The sequence below is a fragment of the Merops nubicus genome, unplaced genomic scaffold (assembly GCF_000691845.1).
Source record: "Merops nubicus isolate BGI_N331 unplaced genomic scaffold, ASM69184v1 scaffold3082, whole genome shotgun sequence".
NCBI lineage: Eukaryota > Metazoa > Chordata > Aves > Coraciiformes > Meropidae > Merops > Merops nubicus.
Window position 1 is genome coordinate 1 of NW_008591381.1, and position 23,566 is coordinate 23,566.

General features: G+C 41.2%; 1 protein-coding gene across 1 annotated transcript in view; it reads left to right on the plus strand.

The window, feature by feature from the left end:
* Nucleotides 1–6: 6 nt before the first annotated feature.
* Nucleotides 7–23,566, plus strand: part of PHF21B (PHD finger protein 21B) — a gene marked incomplete at its 5' end in the record, with an annotated part of 24,046 nt that continues 486 nt past the window's right edge. Inside the window, 9 exons of the mRNA XM_008950226.1 lie at nucleotides 7–141; nucleotides 1,883–2,005; nucleotides 6,740–6,791; nucleotides 12,221–12,297; nucleotides 14,873–14,927; nucleotides 18,146–18,168; nucleotides 19,691–19,849; nucleotides 20,837–20,912; nucleotides 21,823–21,926. Of these exons, the coding sequence (XP_008948474.1) occupies nucleotides 7–141; nucleotides 1,883–2,005; nucleotides 6,740–6,791; nucleotides 12,221–12,297; nucleotides 14,873–14,927; nucleotides 18,146–18,168; nucleotides 19,691–19,849; nucleotides 20,837–20,912; nucleotides 21,823–21,926 (804 nt within the window). The remainder of the gene's footprint in view (nucleotides 142–1,882; nucleotides 2,006–6,739; nucleotides 6,792–12,220; nucleotides 12,298–14,872; nucleotides 14,928–18,145; nucleotides 18,169–19,690; nucleotides 19,850–20,836; nucleotides 20,913–21,822; nucleotides 21,927–23,566) is intronic.

Consider the following 23,566-nt stretch of genomic DNA (forward strand, 5'->3'; position numbering starts at 1 on the left):
CCCCTGAGCGGCGCGGGCGTGGCCTACGCCATCATCTCCACCTCCCCCGGCAAGGCCGCGCCCCTCGGCACCAGCGCCGCCGTCTCCGTGGTCAACGACAGCCTCAAAGTGCAGCCGCTCCCCCTCCGAAAAAAAAAGACAGCAAGGTGGGCGCTGCTGCTCACAGCACTGTTCTTCTTCTTTTTTTGGGGGGGGAATCGGACACTGGAGGGACGTTGCTGATAGGAGCAGAAGATTCGCGTGGGAGAGCGCGGCCCTGTGCAGGGTGGTGTCAGTGGTTCTTTTTGGAGAAAATAATCAGAAAGCGATGTGAAAGTTCTTAAGGAAACAGGTGAACACTGGTAGATGTCTGCCTGTGTACAAGTATCTCTCTAGGAGGGAACAAAATGCGTCATTGTGTAGCCTGATAATAGTGGGACCATAGAATCATAGAATCCTTTAGGTTGGAAGGGACCTCCAAGATCATCAAGTCCAACCATTGAGCCATTAGGGCTCTAAAGTCCTCTCCTAAAACAGATCAGAATCTGTCAGGGCTGGAAGGGACCACAAGGATCCCCCAGTTCCAACCCCTCTGCCATGAGCAGGGACACCTCCCACTAGATCAGGCTGCCCAGAGCCTCCTCCAGCCTGGCCTTAAAGACCCCCAGGGATGTTCCATTTCCCTAGACCACTCCTCACTAATATTATCCCTGAATTCTGTGCAGGCTCAAATTTCCCCCAGACTCCCTCTTCAATTATACAGTGACACGAGTTATATCAGCTGACCCTGGGGAGTATATCAAATAATCAGGCATTCCCTTCTATGCTTTCAGGAGAAGACCAGATGAAATGAGAGTTCAGGGTTTCAGAACTGACCAGCAGATGAATCAATAGGAAAAAATCAAGTTATGAATTACTTCTTTCTCCTTTGTACTGCTTTTCAGCTTTGAAATGCAACAAGTTCAACACTCTTATACCAGAAACAAATTCAATAAAGGCTGCCAGTGTACCCAGCAGACGTTCACTGTAATCTGCTACTGGGATCCTGCTACTTTGAGTCTGTTTGTCAGTGCAGGTTCTCATACAGTGCTAAAAGAGAGTACAGGATGTAGGATGGCTTTTGAGGTAAACAAAAGGAGACATCTCTTCCCCAGTTCTCTGATATAATTTATATTTCTCTTATTTAAACTGGCTACTGGTTAAGCAAAGTGACCCTTTATGTGGTAATTCAAGTACGAGCAGCTGGATATACTAACATACATGGATGTATAAGAGATCTATGGAGTAATTCCTACAGGTTTTAAGACAGAATTCTTTTTATTTTCAAGCACATATAGTTTATTTTCTTTATGCAGAACTGGATATCCACTGCTCATAACATAAATGCTGAAGACTGCACTCTGATCTCAGGTATATGAGTAGCACTCAGAAGTGTCTTCCTTCCCATCCACATGTACTTGCTGTGAAATAACACTGGTATGACTGAGATCAGACTGTGCTTTTGAATGTTTAGCAGTTCTGCCTCTTCTACCTATATGCAAAATAAAATCAAAGGAAAGACTTCAAGATCACTGACAACACGAGTGCTAGAGCTAGGCTGCTGAGTCAGCTTAGAAGTCCTCTAAATAGAAAGTATCCTCATTTTCAGAGGAACTGATCAAGTGGCTCCCTTAGGCTGCAGTAGGTTTATAATGCACCAGTGAAAATTAACTTTTTAGAGAATTAAGTATGGATTTAGAAGCCTAGCTTAGTATCCAGCTTTTTATATTTTTGCTTGTGACTTAACATTTGTTGTCTTTAGGGGTATCAAGTAACCCTTCAAGGAAAAATCAAAGCTTTCAGGCAGAAAAAATCCAGTTTCATATAGTGAATTCTACTCTTTTGTTTGTACATTGTCTTTTAGGTTATCATTATTCAGCCTCAAGTCCAAACTCAGACAGAAAGTAAAGTGGAGACAAAGAAACCTCCTGAAGAGTCAGCTCAGGGACCCCCTGCTACCAAAAAGAAAAAGGAGGAAAATCCAGAGGTGATTTGTTTTATTTTTTGTTGTTAAATAAGTGAGCTACAGTACAGTTAAGTTATGGGGGCCAATTCTAAGGAGTTTTCTGTGTGCCTGTGTGATTATTGCATTTGTGCTTATGGTTCTGCCTGCTCTTCATCCCTCTACCCAGTCCCTGCAGTCGAGGTGATTCCCCCACCAGTGAGGTGCTCTGACAAATTTGATTTGCATCTTTCAAACCTTTCAGTGTCACAGAAAAGTCAGAATTGATAATAAACCAGGCACTGTGTGTGGGTGTAGCTGTATTTTTTGTGAAAGGTGTATGCAAGGTATATACAATATTTAAGATACCTTTAAATAATATAAATAAGATGTATAAATCTTTTATGTTAGCAAATATATCAGATTTTCAGGCTGCATATGGGGTTGAATTAACATTGCTTTGGCAAGCTGAGCTTTTACATCTTCCTGATGAGTCTTGCAATTTTTAGATTGTATTTAACAGTGCAGTTTCTTGCCTTTGCTGTGTACATGTCTCCCCATGTGTACACAGATGCCTTCTTGTCTGAAACACATTCAAATCTTTCAAAATGAGTCAGAGAGTCGAAAGGATGTGAAAAGATTAATTATATAATAATTGTATAAATAAATATAAATACATTATAATAAATATATAATAATTCCATGAATTCTATTTGAGATGTAAACTGAAAATATAAATCAGAAGCCCTTGCAGAAATGGGGTTTCTTTTTATCAGTAATTTTCATTTTTGGCTAGATGTATTCCCATTAGTTTGGGTGTACTTGTGAGGCAGTTTGAGAAGTTCCACAAACTGAGTCTACTTCTGCTGTGGAAATTCTCAGCTCAACCTCAGTAGTCTAATAAATGTGTAGCAGGAAAGCACCCTTGGAGCTGTAGGTTTAAGGGGATCATTACAATGTAAATTGATGATGTGACTTGAGGCATGTGGGTGGTGCTTTACCATGTTGAGAGGTGGGTATAGTTCAAACAGCATTCTAGGCTTCTAGCCTAGAAGATCCCAGCTTTCTGCAGAAGTTCTGTGGAACTCCATTTAGGAAACCTCCCAAGTTTAGGACCTGACCCTCATATGAATCTTCATTGCCACTGAATGATGGATCCTGTTTTGGTTAGGGAGGTATTTCCAAAAGGTTATTGTGTAGCACCTTATGGGCAGGAAGGCTAATAAATCCTTCTTAAAAACAGAATGCTAGAAAAAACACCCATTTTTCTTTGCTCTAACCTATCAAAACTGAAAGAGTATTGAGCAAGAATCTTCCAGACAGAGGCAGGAAGAGACCATGGGGCTGGACACACTTGCTGGTATAGCATTGATAAATTTAATGAGCTTTACATTAAATGGCTAACTAGGATATCCTAATTGCTTTTTTTTTTTGGTAACCAAGAGCTTTTTTTCCTACTGTGCATACAGGAGGTCTCAAGCACAATTTTCTGGGTGGATTGCTGAAGCTATGCCCTTAAGTGTGACAGTTCTTTTCTTCTAATGGATTTATTTCAGGGCTGTAAATATGTAGGTCTAGAGTTAATTTCTTTTGTTCTTTGAAAGTAAACTTCAGTCGATTATCATGTATTTATGCAATTAGTGTAATTAGAACTAACAGCATAATTAGTGTAAATACATGTGATGACATAAATAGAACATGTAATTACAAAATGAAATGGTTTTGTAAAAATCTCTGGTTTGCTCCATGAAAAGACACACTGCAGGTTTCTAGAAGCACTCTTGGCTTTTAAACAGATGATTAAATCTAAGGCAAAGAGTAACAAAGACACCATGATATTTTTAAAAAGAGAATAAGCACTCTAGGCACTTCTTTCCACACCTTTATTTATCTTCAAAGCACAAAACTGTGACAGGAACTCCAGCATGACTCGACATAAATGTTAGTCATGACAGGCTAGGGTTTAACAAATCAAATTGAAAATTGAAAAGAAATAAACCAGAAATCCCAAGATTTCCCAGTAGCCAGGAGTCCCATCTGCAGCTACTGAGTGTACCTGCACCAACAGAAGAGATTTGGGATAATTACTGTCTTTTGTTCCTGGTTCAGTCATTCCCTGGGTGTTCCAGGTCCAGTGGTCAGAGCCCTCTCCTGGGATATGAGCTGTGAGGGTGCAATCCCCCTGAGGATGAGGAGGGTCTGGAAGAGTGGGGCCACCTGCTTTGTGCTGCCAGTGGGGCTCTGCTGGGGCTGGAGGCCACCAACTGCCCATCTAGTCATGGACCTTCTCCCACCAGCATGACTTCTGCAGAGAAATGAAGGAATTGTTTAGGGGAGCAGCTCCTCTGGGGACCAAGGGGTTGTTTGGTTTCATGTTGTCTTTTTTAAAAAAAAACCCACAGAGTTCAGCAAAGAAAAAAACAGAATTCTACCCAGAACTTTTTGCCTTTTAAAAGTTTTTATATTAGTAAAATTTTCTATTTACAACATTTTTTTTTCCTTCAGGTTCTAGCAGTTTTCTGTTTGACAGAAAAATTACTGCCAAAAATGCTGTTTATTTAGCTAACAATGGTTTTAATGCCACCTAAGAAGGACAAGAGAAATTGCAATTGGGAATTGAATATTAGTGTTAAGCCTGGTTTGAAAATCTGGATAAACTCCAGCCTCAGCTTTGTAGATGCCTATACAGAGAAGAAACAGAAATAGACTCAGGAATATCTGAAAGAAAGACCTTGCAGTGGAAGGAGTATTTTGAGTTGAATCAAAGGAGCTACAGGAGTGAAAAAAAAACCCACAAAAATATGCTGTTAATATAATATATGTCTTAAAAATAATACAGCTTCTCCATGGGACTTTTTAAAAAAGTTTCTACTTGGGCTCAGAGCACCAGGATATATCCTGGCACCAAGTTACTTTTGGTGAGGGTGAGGTGAAGCTTTGTCATTCTACTAAATTGACTAATTTTCTTCTCAGATTGGTACAGTGGATCAAATCTTCATCTTTCCCTTCAGGTGTGGAGCCCCCACTGTGACTTGCTGGTATTTTAGACATTTAAGGAGTGAATGCTATTGAAATCAAGGTCTGACATGCAAATGAACCCATGGGCTTGTCATTACCACAGTTAGGGAAGCAGAAATACAGCATGAATATATCTAAATTGCCAGGGATGAGATTCAGCATCACCATTTTTTTTTAATATACAGGGAGAATTACATACTAGGAGATTGTGGAAAGAAAATATTCCTCTCTTAGGATATTGCTATTTCACCTGTTGGACAGAGATATTTTCACATATATAAGAGGGTTATAGGTGTCCAGTTCTGACCCTCAAGTTTTGAAGAGCCCACCCCACAGTGAGATCTTTTAATCTACAAAATGAGGATGTGCTTGCTTGCCCAATTTCATTGTGTGAAAGTCAGAATTGCTAAGGAAAAGGTAGTTCTTGTGGCTTAGTAACTGATTTTATCCTGAGCTGAAATGAAAAGGGTTTTTTTGTAGGATTTCACAATGAAAAAGCCTTTTCACCAATCAAGGTCAAACTAATTTTGACCTGGAATTATTCAGATCATGTTCTCCTGACACTTTGATTGTAACAGAACGTTTTGATTTTCTGTTGCTTAAGGATTGGGGTTTAGTTTGGTCTAAATTTACAAATATTCTTTTGAGGGAGTGTGATAATTGCATCTTCCTGTGGTGTTTGGATGCTTTATCAGAGTTGGACTGTGGGCTTCACTTGTTTGGGTTGCCTAATAGCTTGAGTTTCACAGTCAGATTGTTTCCTCTGTGGAATTTCTTGAAAATGCCACTTGGGGGACGTGATCCAACAAGATTGTTCAGCACAACAGAAAAAAGGAAGAGATCCTCAAAGATGTTGTACATCTCAGAGATGAGATCCTCAAATCTGAACCACAGATGTGATGCAAAACCAGGGAGTCAGTTCAGTTTGAGCTTGGAAGAACACAACAGTATTCCAGTTTCCCAGCAAAGAGATGGAATAAAAGCTTCAGCAAAACTTTTTCCACAAGGAAAAATTTCTTAAAAATAAAAAAAACCCACACTTGACAGAAAATGTAGAATCTGCTCTAGTACTTAACATGTTTTGAAGGTTCATTAGTATGAAGATGTGTTTTGTGCATAGTGTACACAAGTTCTGAGCCATATTTTGAGATCTGATTCTTCACTGCAAAATGAGTTCAGCAGTGTCAGTGTGAGAGGTTCACTTGCTCCCTTTTGAGGGAATTTTGAATTGCATCAGTGTACCCCTTCCTAATCCATGCACAGGATATTCTTTCTGTAACTGGGAGGAGAAGGTTTTTTTGGGGGTGGGGACTTTCCAGATGCTTCAAATGTCATGTTTGGTATTGCAAAGTTCAATGAAAATGTGTCATATCTTCTTTGACTTCATACAGCTTGCTCACACCCAATAAAATAAGTGCCATGAGTGGAGTAACAAAGCAGCTAGCAAGGTGAAATTCAGTTGATTGAATTGCCTGAATTTTGATCATGTGCTGTATAAAATCAGTAGTCCTACAGCATTAGCTTCAGAAGTCTCTGAACTGCCAAAGTTCATACAGTCATACAAGTAGGATGTGACTGACCAGGCATATCTGAAGCAAATCTTCAGTTTAAAGTTCTTTTTATTACTATGCATTCAAATGAGATACATTTTTAAAAGATGTTTACTGGTTTTTATTCTGTCAATGCTAGATTGATTGATTGATTTACTTCTACCTTGATTGTTGTAATAGAAAATCTAACCCTGCTGTATTTCTTCCTTAGAAAATTGCCTTCATGGTAGCATTAGGACTGGTTACAACAGAACATTTGGAAGGTAAGAGGCATGTGTTGATTTACAGCTCAGTTCTTGAGTGAAGCCTTTTCTCTTGGCTCCACAGCCAAGACAGATTGGTGATTCTGTACTCTGAAGTGCAATGAAGAACCAGGTGGAATGTTGCCTATGCACAATTCTGCTTTTCAGCCTCAAAATAAGGGGTGACCTTACTTTGCTCTGCCTCCCCTCCCATTGCACTGCTCAGAGGGCATGAAAACTGCCCCTGCAGCCAGCACCTTGCCATAAGCTTTCCAGCCTTGGCATAAAGTAGCATTTGAGCTCACTCAGTCCATCATGATCCTTTAGAAGATGTGAACAACTGGAGGATGATAATGAAGCAAAAAAGCAGCCAAGGCTCTGACCAGCACTGATCTGGCTCAGTGAGATTCAAAGATGTTGACCCAGATCTTCTGTAGCAAGCATGCTCTCTCTCTCCTCTTTCCCCATGTGAGATGGACTTTCATTTTTGGAGTTAATAATCTGTCATCTCTAGAGTCCCACAGAATAAGGTCTGTCTAAAATAATGGTGAAAATCTAGAACTTGTTTGGTTTTCTGCAATTTAGAAAACTATCTCTCACAAAGACTTCCTTCCCTCCATTTCCCTCTGTTCAGCCAAAAAACCACAAAACCAACCCCTAAACTTCCAGTCTGGTCCTGCTTTTGTGTGAAAGCTTCTAGCATGACTTCCTAGGCTTCTGAGTGTGAAATATATGGTGCATAAACTAAATTGAATATTGCAGTGTTCAGTTGACTTTTCTGACTTCCCAAAAATACTTTTCAAGGGTTAGCAGACCTGCACCTTTCTTTGCCTCAGCTCTGTCTTTCTGAAAACACAGGTGAGAGGGAGAAAATCAGTCTGTTCAGGATTAAAACATTAATAATAATTGACATTTACCACCCATGGACCATCATCAGCAAAACACTTAGGAGTTTCCAGTGCACTGGGTTTAACTTTTATGTGCTTCAGAGCTAGGCACATGCTCAGATACCTTGCTGACTGAAGAGGTACCTACAATTTTATACCTTGATTTGTCTTTAGTAAAAGTCCCTGTGCTTCTCTTCCTTGGTTTTAAGAAAGCTTGTGAATTAGGGAGCAAATAGCATCTTGGTTGTGAGGTCTCTTCTCAATATATGCAGCAGTTTTTTTGTGGGTCTTGTTGCCTTTATTCAAAAGGGCCCTTTTGTGTCTTTCCTCTTTAAATCTGGATTTTAGAAAACCATTTAATGTCCCAGTGACTGAGAATTTGAAAGCAGTTTAAAGAAACTTTAAACCATCAGTCTTTTTAATCCCTTAATGGTAATGGATTGAAATGGAAATTAAAAAGCTCCAGCAATTTTGGGGAAAGATTTATAATCCAAAAAGTGCAAAATGATGACTGGATCTTGTTTTCCTTGTCTAAGGAAAATAGGACAACATTTGAAATGATGCTGAAGTGCAAATGACACTTAACAACAGAGAGAACTTAATTTTGAATCATTCTTTACACTTTTATTGCCACTAATAAATTGTTTGTGTGGATTTAATACTTCTGTTCAAAAAATACCAAGTGTCTGCTCTGCTCTACAGTGAAGTGTGGAGATGCCCATTTTAAACCCAACTGCTGCAATACTAATCCTGCAGAATCAATTCTTTCAGGCCAATTCACTTTTTATATTCCTACTAGCTTTAAATAAATGGCTCCCACCAAGAGCTATTTCCTGTGGAAAGGGTATTTCTTCAGGAGTATTGGTGATTACAACTGTCAAAAATACCCTTACAGCTTCCACATGCTAAAGGTTATTATTTTAGTGCTATGTCATATTTATGGTTATCAGCCTTTGCTATTTATCAGGGAGCAGTGGTCATTACACACTTCCATTTATTTTAAGACTTGTAATGTGTTTCTCAGCCCCACAGTTTTGAAATTAAACTGTATCAAGATGGGGTCATTAAAAGCTTATTCACTCAGTGTCATTAATTCACAGTGTTACTGCTTTTTTTCATTTTATTTGTTAATTTTGTGCTGAAGGGCTGTGATCCACTCCTGGCTGGATTTCTCTAGCAGCCCAGCAGCCTTCCCACCTCATGTCCAGAGGAGTCTCTTTCCCCTTACTGCTGAGAGAGCTCTGTTCTGCAGAGCCCAGATAGGAGGCATATTCTGAGACCTTTGCCAGCAGATGAGCACAGCCACTTCCACTGACTGATGTTCTGCAAGGTGCAGTTTTCCCTGAAGATAAATTGTCATGATGGGCCTCGTAGGATGACCATGGGGAGTGTTTATTGATGAATGCAGTGGCTCATTGAAGCTTTGCCTCCAAAATAAAGCTATCTTCAAATTTATTCATCTCTGCCACATATATTACAGTTTAGAGTTTGGGGTTTTTTTTTTCTGTTTGGTTTATATTTCTTAAGTAAATAAACTCAGGTATGAGACATCCCAATTCTGTGATGCAGTGCATGGCTGTAACATACTAAATCACTTTCTCTAGGCTGTTAGAACACCTTTTAGTGTTACCATTGTGTGGGGGGGTAAAAAAAAGTAGATAGAAGGCAAAACTTTAAAAGAGTTCTTTAATTCAGGTTATGCTAAAAATGCACATCTTTTTTTTTACTGTATAAAAACCCCTGAAATATTTCTATCTAGGTTACTGGAATGTTTTAATAATTGAAGACAAATTATTCATTTTTACTTTATTAAGCCCCATTTTGAAATCTACACAGAACCTTTTAGCAGAAGTAACAAAAGGCAGTATATCAGCCTGTGGTTTTGTGGTGTGATTATTGGCAGATATGTTTTTAGATGTACATACTCTTTCTGTCACAAGCATGGGTATTTTCTGCTCACAGTTCCCATAGATAAAGTGCTGAGGTTGCACCCTCCCTCCCTGATGGTTGCACAGGGTGGAGTACATCTCAAGCTGTTTCAGTTCATTACTCTCTCTATTCCCACTGCTGTTACTTTTCCCCCCAGCCAGTTTTCATCCCTGCACCATAGTGATGCCTCTTCCATAGCTACATTCCAGGTGTCTACCACATGTGTGATTCAGACTCCATCAGATATTTCTGTTGCCTTGGTGAGAGCATGTACTGAAGAAATTACCTCTTAAACCTGAGACCCAAAGCAGCAGGGACCCACAGATCCATCCCAGCCCTCTGGTGAAGACACGTGACCCACTTATTGGCACAGAAAGCTCTGCTGTGTTAAATTCTTTGTTTCTTTTTCTGGACCAGTGAAAAGTCACAATCTTGTATCCCTTTGACCACTTCTGAGACTAAGCCTTGGCTGCCCTGACTCCAGGTTTTTCCTTATGCTGCTACAAGGATGCTGAGATGCTGGATTCACTGACCACATAGCATGGGTTACTGAGCCTGCTCCATCTCACTCCATTGAGACCAAAGTGAAGAGCCAGTGGGGGGCCACTTCCTCCATTTCTTTGCCACCAGTAAGCCACAGGGTTCCTCTGTTGTGGTATCTGTGTCACCTTTTGGCCCTTAAAAGAACTGACACTGACATAAAGAACAATCATCTCTCTGGTGGCTCTGTGGCAGGCTACTGGATCCATGTCTAGCACTTACCCTGAGGCCTGATTCCCTCTAGAGGATGCCCAAGGGTCTGGAAGCTTTAGGGTGGAGATTTCAGTCTGGGGTCACACATTTTGTGGTAGTGAGAATGTGAATCACAGGTCCCTGAGTTGTGACTCAGGGCATATGTTTAGCTCATGTCAGATGGTGGATCTGCCTCTGCTTTTTGGATTACCCAAGGAGAAGGCACCTTCTGAGCATGAGAGGTGACATGTTCCTGTGCCAGTGGGAAAACCCAGGCAGAATATACAAGCAATTGTTCTTCTGTTTCTCTTGTCTATCCAGTTTCCTTCTGATACACCCATCAGTCCAAGAGTGGTGGCTTAGCCAGTAGTCTTTATGAGTGAAAAGTTTCAAAGCAGTACCTTGGAACTCAGGCCAGTACAAAATCCATGCAGAGTGGCCACTTTTACTCTAGGGAAGTGACCAACTTTTGGAAAGGGAGCCTGGAAACCAGAACTGTGTGTTGGGAATCCAATTCCTGTGTATCATAAACATCCTGACAGCTGGAGTGTATCTTATGGGTGGATTGCAAGTGGGACAGAGGACTCGCTCTCCTGAAGGCCACTTTCTGGCACTGAGGATGTTCTGAGAGAGATCTCTTTAGCTCAGACATTGATGAAAGATGCCAGACCTTCTGCAGAACCAGATAGTGTCCTGAGTTTCTGCTGGATGTGCTCCAGGTCCTCAGGGCTGAAGAGCTAGTCCTCCTGCAAGCTCCTCTCCTTCTGAGAGATCTACTTAGAGCAAGACAGAACAGAGCTATCACCATCGTGTGGGCATTTAGACTAACAAGTCTAAAACTTTCCTTACAGTATTCACATAGGAAACATTTTGGAATAGAGCATCAGCCCACCCATGCCCACTTCATGCCATGGGGTGGATGCTGGGTGGCTCTCCTTGCTAAAGTATGTCTGTTCTTACTTTATTATCCAAATTTAAAGTAGGCTTTAAAATAGCATGGTTGTACTAATTTCACCATTCTGAACTGGCATCAAGAGCTGGAAAAAGAAATTCCATATGGTGGAAATTAAATCCTAGCTCAGATAAAAGTGGCATTAAACCTGCAGATTTCAGGGGGCAAAGAATCTGCTCACTCTGTGTGTGTGTGTGTTACAGAACATGCCCGTGGCTCATCCCTGCTAAATGCAACCCTCAGCCAGTACCCTCTGGAATAGGTGTTACCATTGAGCAGAGGGGAATTCTCTTGTGTTTCACCCTTTTCAGAACCAGGACTTGCATTTGATGAGCCTATTTTTGTGCTGCTCTTTCTAGTGAGAAAAACAACATGTATGGCTCATAACATTTTGCGTGCTCAGGATTGTGACATGGGGTATTTTTGGATGGATAAATCATCATGCTCTAGTTAGAACTCAATCTAGGCATGCCATTCTGACCATGCTTTTTCTAACCTCTGGAGAGGAAAGCAATGTAAATGAAATTTAAACAGGATCTCTATACTTTTATCTGATATGAATTACAAGGCTTAACTGCCTTAAATACTTCATTTTTGTTCGTAGCAGGCATTGATAGTATCTTGAAAGCTCTCTGTTAATGCTTACTGAATATGTGCCTGAAGGGATCATCATAAAAATCCTGTAGGGCAGCAGAAGTCCACCTTGGAGGGAAAAGGAAAAAAAAAAAGTGCCTGTGTTTGGAGTCTTACAAGGAAAAGCTTATTAATGTCAAACCTTGAACTGCAGCAAATACCAATGCTGATTCAACTCAATTATACTTTAGAAACTGAAACTGAACACAAAACCCAAGGGGTTGAGGGTAAGAGCATCTTGCTTAACAAGTTAGATCTATGTTTTTTTCCCTGATGAATGGGAAACACACAATTCATGCTTCTTTCCATGGTTACAGAAATCCAGAGCAAGCGTCAGGAAAGAAAGAGAAGAAGCACAGCAAATCCAGCCTACAGTGGACTCTTGGAAACAGAGGTACTTTATCATTCACTTTTTCTACTATAGTCCTGTTCCATGTCAATAAAAGGCTTAAGTGCTTCTTATTACAAAAGTATAAATGAATGCAGAACCACACGTTGCCTTGTAAAGGGATATTGATGTGGAAAAGAAAGGAAAGGTCTCATCTCAGTAGCTAAACAACAGGTCTTCACCCCACAACATCACTTGCTTCAGACTAGAATTCATCTTATTTTTAATAAAGGCCAAAAGGACTATATTAATGTGGGGCCTAATTATTCTTTCACCCACACAGACAGTCCCTTTAGGTCAGAACTGAAGAACAGAAGTGCTGCATTATGTTCAAACTTGCATTCCTATTTCTCTTTTTCCTATGTGCCAAATAATAAATGGAGAACTTTGCTTTTTTTTATTAGCAACATTCATAAAAGGGATGTGCTGGTTTAAGAATCAGTGTTCTCTGCAGGGGGTATGGAAGCCTGCATAATAAATATAATAATGCATAATTAAAAATAAAGTGCTCTGGGTAATCTCTCTTGTCTGTTACACTTATGCTGTTACAATTACAGTAGTAACAAAATTTGGTCCTACATAACATTGGATTGCAAACCTGGTGTAAAAGCAGCACATAAATAGACTTTGGTTTTTCTGCACTTGTTTTTTCCTTTGTCTCTGAACTGACATAGGAGCATTTATTCAGCTTCTTAAAATCCCACCTTTAAAATTTCACCACAGCTTGGGGTTACTATTGGAACTTCCTACAGGAATGAAACTGATTTCAGATCAGCTTTCCATTTAAGCAAGATTTGTCTTTGTTCTGAGTTCCTTAACCAAAAGGAAGTGATTTTCCTTTATTGAGGTACAAGCCATGCAGAATTTTTGGTATGCCATCACTTCAGATTTCTGTGTTTTTTGGCAAAGAGCAGACAGATGAGGCTAAGGAGAAATGCACCACTGTGGGCAAGCTGCTTAGTGGCTTGATTATTGTTGTTTGTGAAAGTATTGGAGATTTTTATGCTCTAGAGCAGCTCTGAGCACTTGAATTCTTCAGAACTCAACTTTTCTCTAGCAGCCTCTTCAGAGCAAATAGTGAGGTCCATATGTCCAGTATCTAACAATGTAGGAACTTTATCCTTAGTAGCATTATTGTAGTGTCTTCCCTTACAGCTTTTTGTTCTGATGAGTTTATTAAAATCCTTGCAGCAGAGTTTTGTGGCTGTAATGTGGTGTTTGTGAGAAATTCCATTATCTTGGAGCAGGGATGAAGGAGGTGATGGTGTAGATCTGCTGCAGCCCTGCTTCATGCTTCTCCTTATAACCATTCTCAAAAACATATCCTGAAGTGAAGGGTGGAATGGAAAAGGAGATGCCTGTGAAAGAGTCCTGTGGCTGATCAGCTGTGTCCTCATTAGGAGCTGTCATTAAGTACTGACCATGGGGAATGCCATTCAAGGAAAATGGAGGCAGATGGTTTTTCTCTGATCAATTAGCTGCTCAAATTGATTTGCTAATCAGCGAGTTGAGGTATTTTGTGGCATTTCAGGCATTTTGGTGCAGTTTAATTTACGGTTAGTCTACCGAATGATCTTTAATTCATGATTGTTTAAATTGAAATTGCATATAAATGAGACTTTTTATTTGCCAACGCCCCTGAAAACGGCAGGAGCTCAGCATCTGGAGTGGCAGTGCTCACTTCCTTGATTACAACAATGGGATCATGGTCTTAGGTGCTCACTTGAATGTTTTGCTTTTTCTTTTCAAAGCTCTTTTATTTAAAAGAAATGGAGAGACCTATTTTCTCACCTTCAGTAGATTTTTTATTGTTTTTTTCTTTGCATAGGAAGGAGTTAAGTTTCAGATTTATAAGAGAATAGTTCACTCACGACAGAATAAATCATTTATTTAGCAAAAGACCTCTAATTTTCCTCCAAGCAGAGCCTAACAACAACTAATTGAGGAAACTGCTACTATTTCCAGTCCTGCTGTACAAGTGCTGGGTGGCTCAAAGAAATAGATTCTGTTTTAGCAGAGGGCTTAGTAGTGTTGGCTCAATGGTTGGACTTGATCTTAAAGGTCTCTTCCAACCTAAAGAATTCTATGATTCTAAACAACTGGGGGTTATATAGACTGTAAATGAAGCTTGGCTTGATACTGGCCAACAGCTTTTGCCACCTGACTAGTTGGTGATGGGCTGCATTGTATTAGTCAAACATCTGAGTCAGGTTTCCAGTGGTCTGTAAGTTTGAAAATCTTTGGTGGCCTCAGCAGATTGGAATCCCTGCCAGCTGCTGTTCCTTGGAGTTACTGCTGCCTTCCTCCTACCAGACCTCTGCAACCTAATCAATAAAATTGGCAATTTGCATTACTCTCTTGTTAATAAAATCTAATGCCCATCTGACTGCTCTACGACGAACTTGTTAATAAGGTAAATGATGCAACTGTTTGTCTTGGGTTGGCAGGGAATATTCTAAGCCACAGAACTGGCTTCTGGTTATGTGTGAGGGAGGTTCATGGGGCTGGTTGATTTGAAATGGCAAGAGGCAGCCAGAGCACTTTCCAGTGACACTGTTTCTTGGTTTCTTTTCCCTGCTAGCGGAAACGCCTTGCATCAAATTATTTGAATAACCCCTTGTTCCTTTCAACAAGAGGTAAGCATCTTTTTAAATGGCTATATGCTGCTGTCCTAATGACATGTTCAATATTTATTAGTAGGATTTCATATGAATTACTGCTAGGGTAGCATAGGGCATTATTTTGTGTAGGCCCCTGTGCAAAATGTGCAGGGAAAATAGATGGGTTTCAGTGTGCAGTGAAAAGAGATGGTTTTCCTGCAAAAACAATTGAAGTAGAAGGCTAAAGGTCAAAACTCTGTAGAAACAGAGCCAAAGTCTCTGTGATCAGTGGAAAATCCAGTCTGTAGTATTGAAAGCAGCATGCAGTGAGGTTGAAGAAGGCAGCATTGCCAACTCCAAGGGCTTAAAAATAGAGGTTGAAAAATTTGGATTGAAAAAATCATCACTATTCTTGGATTTCATTTACATCTTTTTATCAGCTTTAAGAAACTGCTGTCCATCCTCAAGGGCTAGAAACTTATCATACTTTTTGCTTTAAAAACAATGGATGAAAACCACACGATTTTTCTGACTCTTAAGAGCTGGAGCCATAAATCTTGATTTGATGACCTTCCAGTCTTGTAAAAATACAAGAACTTCAGATGGTGAAAAGTTAATGGTAAAAGCCTTGAGAATGAACAACTTGGAGAATCCCTTTGGGGATGATGCTGATTAGTTTATGTGGAGAAGCCCATTCCAGGAAAAACTCACAAGGTATAGAGAAGGCAAAGAGTTGGCAGGTGGGAGAGAAAGCAGAGAGAACACTGAGTACAGTTTAATTTATTAATTAACTAATGATGATGTCCTTGGCCTGGTGTTGCCTTTGTAACTTAGGCTCTACGTGGTGCATTAGAGGTGAGGCAAGACAGGCCTTTTTCTAAGCCAAATATTATTTCAGTATGAGGAGCATTTACAGGGCTAATTTCAATTAAGACATGACATTTTGAGAGTTCTTCAGTGATTGCTTGATATCCCTGTCAAGTGTCATGTTTAGTGGTTGAGATTCACCTTTCTGGCCCTGCTTGAGTTCCTGAGCCACAGGATCACCAACAGAGGTGCAGCACTGCTGCTCTCTACCTTCAGAACTTCAGAAGCTGGATGCAGACAATTGGTCTGGTTACCATATGCTTCTAGTGCATAGGGTCTCAGAGGACAGGAGAGGTTATTACATGGCAAACAGCTATGATGACATGCCTCTGAGCAGCACCCATGCTCACCTGAGCCTCAGTGGAAAGAACATGACTCCTGGCTTAACAGTTTCCCATTTTATTTGCAAGGAAGTAGGCCAGTGAGAGAGCTCCAGTGATGCAGCCATCTCAGAGCTGCTTGGAAACCAGCATTCATCGTTGTGTCTTTGGTTTTAACAGCATCCAGATGCTGTGCATGATCTGAACTGAAGACAGATGCTGGCTGGCTGGCCCAGACAGCTTTGGCACTGCAGTTGTCCACCTTCAGTGCAGAGCCCATGGCCTGTTCCCTCATAAAATGCTCCTTTAAAAAAAATCATCTTCAGTTTAATTTTTCAGTAACTAGAAGGCAGAAGCAGATGTATTTTTGAGTGTTTTAAAGTTTATAGTAAAAGGAAGCTGAAAAGAGAAATAAGCAAACTTAAAAAACCCCTGTGAAGAAACAACTGCCATTTCCAGAAATGCAGAAGAGAACAATTCTTGCAAATTTTGAGCAAAAAAATGTCAATGAATCAAGATTCATTTATCTGAAAATGTCTTACCTGAAATGAGGTCACATCCCCTGACATGTATCATTTGTAGAAAAGGCTCTTTAATTATCAAGCCTCTGTTTATCTGAATAAAATTTGTGTCCCCTGAGTCATGGTGGTGTCATGTCCTGGTGGGTCTCTGTGTGTGTAGCTGTGTATTTGAAGTGACATCCACAGATTTTTGTAAGTCTGTGATTATTTATGGAACTCATTGCCAAAGGATGCTACAGTTGTTGGGAAAAACAGACAAACTGATGGAAGAAAAATTATATCTAAAGCTGTTAAATATAACTGTGAAGATGTAAACACGAGGTTAGGGAATTCCATGAAAAATTTCCTCTCTACTTGCACTGTAGAGGAGTGGCAGCACTGGATGCTGTTAGACTGCCAGCTTCTGTGAGGATATTTCTGGAGTATTTCCTCTCTACTTGCACTGTACAGGAGTGGCAGCACTGGATGCTGTTAGCAAAGGATCCTGGACTTCTTTTCAGTTAGCCTTTGGTCCAGTTTAGGTGAAGCTGTGTGTGAGGTCTGAACACCTCTGCATCCCCACTGTGCAGCTTCCATAAAGCTGTGCAAATTTCCTGGCTTTGGACCAAAGTGTAACAAATTTCACAAATTTTATGGCCTGCTTTCCAGTGAGTCCTGATGGTTCTTGTTCTTTTCAGGCTGTGAATACAATCCCTACAGAATCAGCTCATCCAAAGGTTAAAAAATCTTGGAATTTTGGATGAGAAGAGGTTGATGCTAAAGAGTTGATGGTAGCATAAAGCTCACTCCCACAGGTCACTGAGCATTTTGGCCATGAATCACCTGAACATTTAAACATGTGTTTAACAGTAAGTAGTGGCACCAATTTCCTACCCTGAGTTAAACACTTGCCTAAGTGCCTTGCTGGTTCAGGGCCAGACTGTTCATCTTCCAACCTAAATGATTCTATGATCATCCAGCAGGCTGAAGTCCTGCAGAAAGACTTTTTGGATGTGGAGAGGAGCTCTGTGTGAAAACTTGTGAAAATCTGAACCAGAACGTGCTTCTCATACTGTGACATTTTAGCATCACACTTTTTGGAGAGGGGATTCCTGCAATGTGAATTTTTCCATCTGAAATGCTAATTCCACTAATTGCTGTTGCATTCTTTCCTGCTTCCATTCCTTTTGGCAATGTCCTGATCCTCTGTGTCACAGCTTGACTAAAATTGCTCCCCTAGCTGAGAGCTAATGGAAAGACTTCTTCACTGTTGGGATCTGGAGAGGAGCTCTGTGGGAAAACTTCTGAACCAGAACATGCTTCTCATACTGTGACATTTTAGCATCACACTTTTTGGAGAGGGGATTCCTGCAATGTGAATTTTTCCATCTGAAATGCTAATTCCACTAATTGCTGTTGCATTCTTTCCTGCTTCCATTCCTTTTGGCAATGTCCTGATCCTCTGTGTCACAGCTTGACTAAAATTGCTCCCCTAGCTGAGAGCTAATGTTCACTGCAGCAGTGTATTTCCCACTAATCTCTTCTCTACCCTTCTTTCATGTGCTAGCAAATGAGGATCCATTCTGGAAGGTATGTGTAGCAAAATTCATCTATTACCAGTGTCCTTTTCATCACCGTGCTGCCTTCTGATTATTGTATAATAACTCTATCAAGTTACAAAATTAATTATTGTCTATAACTCTTCTCAAGTTACAAAATTAAATAATTATTGTCTATAACTCTTCTCAAGTTACAAAATTAAATAATTATTGTCTATAACTCTTATCAAGGTACCAAATTAAATAATTATTGTCTATAACTCTATCAAGTTACAAAATTTCACTATTCTCTTTGCTTTTCCTACTGCTTATGTGAAACATTTCCCACTTAACCAAACCTTTGAGCCCCTCAGTTAGAAATTAGAGGTGAACTCTTGGGCTTGAGTTGAATCCCTTTGTAGAATCCACTGATGGAGAAATTATTAGTCCAGATTGGTGAGTTTAATGAAAAATAATAAGAAAAATGAGCAACTGTTCTAGTTTGTATAGATTAAATCTCTTTACATTGAGGTTAAAATTAAAACTTCCTGAGCAGGTAATTTCTAAAGAGCAATATTTTGAAGAGTGTTTTTTTGACAGAACCCAGTTAGAATTCAAGGTATAAACCTGACTAAAACTATCATGAAACATTTTAATTAATATCCCTAGAAATGAAAATATGCTTTTGGAATTAACAGAGGTGCAAAATTATTATTCTCCTTCCTGGAAAAGCACAAGAAAATTCAGGTTTTTTATTAATGATTCAGAAGACACAAGAGTTTTAAAATCAGTATCTCCTTTATTAAAATGCACTTAATTATACAAAGAGTAATTAACGTTGCCACCAGATTAGCATAGCAATTTACTACATGACACTGTAACTTTGTTGATGAGTCTTAGTTCATTTTATACATTGCTTCAGACAAAGTACTAATCAGTCTTGTTGGAGAAAGGTTGTCAGAGCAAGTCTGAGCAGAGAACAATCAGTGCCAGGGAGAAGAGAGAGACAAAGGAGCCCTCTAGAGGAACTCACAGGAGAGGGGACACAGCAGAAGGTTGCATTGGAGCACACCAGCTCCATGGCTGCTCCTTCAGGCAGTGGGCATAAAACATGGAACTGTGTTTTTTTCCCCCAGAAACTTTTTCTTGCTTGCATCCTTCTTCTTTGGACTTGAAGGACAAATACATCCTGCCTTTGAGTCGTGCTTCAGCACAGAGCTGTGCATGGTGTGCAGTGTGCTGGAGGGACACAGAATCCAAACCAAGTGAAATGATGCCTGTGTCAGGAGCTGGGTAGATCAGTCAACTCCCTCCTGTGTTTGATTAGTTGGTTTTTATTTTTCTATCTATCTCTTTCCATTTACAGAACCTGCTTTGGGCTCTTCTGTTGCTTTGTTTGCATGTGTTGCTATCCTACACCATTTTTTCTGTCATCTTCTCTAGCAGCCAAGGTCCTTTGGCCAACTAGATTTCATGTTTGAATGCAACTCTCTGCTGCAGCAGAGCCTTTGAGTGCTGTGTAGAGAGAAGTTGTGAATGGAGTGACTTGAGCCATCCTCCCCTTTCTCTTGCAGAATGAGATCCACCACGATGAGCACTGCACAGCCTGCAAGCGTGGCATCAACCTGCAGCCCTGTGGCACCTGCCCCAGAGCATATCACCTCAACTGCCTGGACCCACCCCTCAAAACTGCCCCCAAGGGAGTTTGGGTCTGTCCAAAGTGCCAACAGAAGGTAAGCTCCATGGAGCACTGCACGCCAGGAAAGGGAACTGGGAGAAACCTTGTGTTCCACTAAACTAATCCAACCTGTGGTCACAGCTTAGGGGGGCTACATGAGCTAGAGTAAGACTGAGAGGCTTTTAGTACAGTTTGCAGCATTTGTTTCTGGTATTTTCATTGACCTTAGCTTCCCTGTAATGGTGTCTGCTGAGAGTTATCCTTTAAAAGTGTCTCTTCATTTCCTTTGTTTCTCTTCTTCACAGTAAAGCCATCAGCATGTAGGGTTGCCAGACAAGTAATATAAATCTTATAATGAGGGAGACAGTGTGAGAAGGAGACACTGTTCACCAGTGGATCTGAAAGCTGTGAGGAGAACACTTCCTTTAAATAGTGTTACACACAACTATTGATCAGTCTCATGTCAGAAATGCTAATTTGTCTAGTTGCTGTGAATAATGCTGATGGCATGAACAGGAAAACAATTACTACAACAGTACAATGTCACTAAATTGTAGAGTGGAGGCTTAGCTTTTGTGTCTTGGAGTTCCTTGTGCTCAGCATGGTGATCCCTGTCATGTTCCTTTGAAGATGTCAAGGGGAAGTTCTAGTTGCAGAGAGCAGAGCAGCCCAGGATTAGAGCTGGACAGTCATGTTTTCCTACAGACCAGCAGCTTCTCCCATGCTGAGTAGACACCACTCCTGGCAGCATGCAGATCAGCTTGTCAGGGACAGAATCATGTCTTCTGGCCAGGGCAATGAGAAACAGAGGATTTGCAACCCCATTTTAGCACTGTTTGGTGGGGCTGGTTATAGTGATGAGTGAAGGAGTAAGCCCCAGTGGAGGTGGCTGCTCAAATTATTCTCTCATTACTTCTCAGCTTGTGCATTCTGAGACAAGGACCCTAAATCTGGTCCTGCAGAGCTGTGAGGCTGGAGGGAGTAAACCAGGACTGTGTGTCTTTGAGGAGTCCTAACTTTTTATTGTTTCCTGAGCTTATAGGTGTTAAAGAAAGATGACAATGTGCCATGGACTGGAACTCTGGCTATTGTTCACTCCTATGTTACTCATAAAACAGGTAGGGATTAACACAGCTATTGACAAGGGATTCCCTGTTGGTGATGGGCAATGGTGTTTGAGTCCTGCACAGCACTAACACTAAAATGCTGCTGTGATGCTACCAAGTGCAAAGGTCCCTGAGGGGCTGTGACCAGGAGCAGCAGGAAACTTTCTCCCCCTTTCCCCTCTGTCTGCTCTGTCACTGTCTTCTCTATCTCCTTAAGGAAGCAGAGATTGATCTCTTGGGAGCCTCACTCTGTGGAAGAGGCTCTCACCAAAGTGGTGCCTTCCTGAGAAGAGGGCTGAAGATGGGATTTTGAAGCAGTCTCCTGTCAGGCTTGGAGGCAGAGAGAGACACAGTCAGGCTAGGCAGAGCCATGTCCCTGGCTATCAGTGTAAGGCCATGCAGGATGCTGCAGCAGGAGCAGCTCCTAATTGTTTCAGTAATATTTGGGGTTGCAGCCATTGGTATCAGGTGCCATGTGCTACCTGTGCATGGACTCTTTTTTTATCTCCTTGTTGCACTCTCACAATGGGCTGTGTGGGGCCTTGGATGAAGTTTGTCAGGAGCTTAGCAGAGGTCTGGTACTGTTAAGATTGTGCTTTACAGCCAGGGTCACCAACTGTTTCCATTAAATACCATTGATCTCTTTCTTGGAGGCCTCCAGGACAACATGTGGTCCAAGGATTAATTTTAAGTCATGTCAGAGTTGCACTATTACAGCTTTTGGGTGGCCCTGTGAGCTCCCACTGCTATAGACACATGCATGCAGAAGCTCCAGGTTGATTTGGCTGTGCCTGCTGACTAAAGGCTAGTGAGATCTGAAACCCACCATTCAAAACACATGCTCCTGCTTTATGTTGTCAAACACACAGTTTTGCCATGTCCTTTTCTTAACTTTTGCATCCTTAATCTTACTCTTCTGCAGTCAAAGAAGAAGAGAAGAGAAAGTTATTAAAGAGAAGCAATGAGCTGAAGAGTGAGCATAGACAGCTGGAAGAAAAAGATCGACTTCTCAACAATGCAGTGAAGGTAGGACACCTGAGTGGGGGCACACAGTCTCCTGCAGAGATGTTTATAAAGAATTTATGCCTGAAAAACTTACATTTTGTGGCTAGAAAATTATTTATGTTCCCAAGCTACAGGTGTTCAGTCATGAATGGGATTCTCTCTGGGGAAAACCACGTGGATTTCTTTTATGGACAAAAGCAAGCTCCTTTGGCAGGCTGTGGAGGAGAAATGACCTGAATTCCTGTTGCATGCACACAAAAAAACCCAAACAAAATAGCCATGGCTGCCTTCCCTGTGGTGGCATACACAGCTCTGGCCTCAGTGACTTTTAGGCACTTCCATTCTCCATGTGAAAAGCTGAGTCACAAACTGCTTGCCCATTAACTTAAAACTCTTGAGATTTGGTAGAAATGACCATCTTTATTTCTCCCAGGGGCTGAATGTTGTAACAATTTCTCCATGAGTTCTCCATGAACTCATTTCAAAGCTAAGTGTGGCTGGAGAGATCTCCCACACATCCCATCCTATGAAGACCAGTCTCTGGCAGTAGTGAATGGGCTGATTTCAGAGCCATAATTCCTATCCTCCATGGCTGAAGGGATTTATTTGGGGCTTCCTCAACTCAGGCCCACCCTTAATGGGTAGATTTTAACTTGCATGGCAGTTTCAGTAACTATTTGAACATTCCTTACCCTGGAAAAATCAAAGTGGCAGCTGCAGGAGGATCTTGGGTTACCACTACTTGGTTTACCACTGCAGTTATACAAAGGAGGCATGTTAAGGTATTTATCACATTTAAAACAGTGGAATGAAAGCCAAAAACTTATTAAAAGATGTCACAGTGGGGGCTAATCCCTGTAGATGTGTGTAACCATGATCAGCACCAGTGGAAACACACATATGTTTGAAGAAGTGACTGTGGGGTAGGGAGTATTCCTAGTAGGTAGGAGAATGCAGTGGGGTGAGGTGTTTGGAAAAAAATGTTTGGACATTTGCCTTAATGGGGATTTCCATTAAAGAGAAAAATCTCAAACACACCACAGGTGGACCCATAGTATTTGGTAAAGACAGAACATGGTTTATCCTTCACCTGAGAGTTCATCTGTCTAAACCAACCTCTGAGCAGCTCCACACAGTTGCTTTTCAAACAGCTTGGCTTTCACACGAGCATTTCCTGCTACCCCAGAACTGGGGGATCCCTCCTACCCAGGGCAAGCCTAGCCAAAGAGGAGCCATCTGCAGGTGAGCAGCCACCTTTGTCAGACCCCTCAGCCCACTGGGAGCAAGCAAAGGTGAGGTTTCAGATGCTCTGGAGGCCACCATTTCCTTCCACCTGGCAGAGAGGCTCAGGGCTTTGCTCTGCCAGCCCCTCACAGGACAGGGTAAAGGGATGTTAGCTACAGCAGCACACAGCTGGGGAGGGAAGGGAGATTTACTGAGTCTTCCTTCTCTCTTCTTTGAGGAGAGGCAGATTTGGGATGCCTTCATGTGGCTTCTGCTCTCATGCTCATCTTCATACAGGTTTGTATGAATTGTTTCAAACTTGTCAGTGCCTTTTGCTAAGACTGAGGGTCCTCAGTGGTGCCTCTGGTGCTTTCCAGTAACACAGCTATTACAATCCTGTGCCAGCAATCTTTTTGGAGTGCAGAAGGCATTACTGC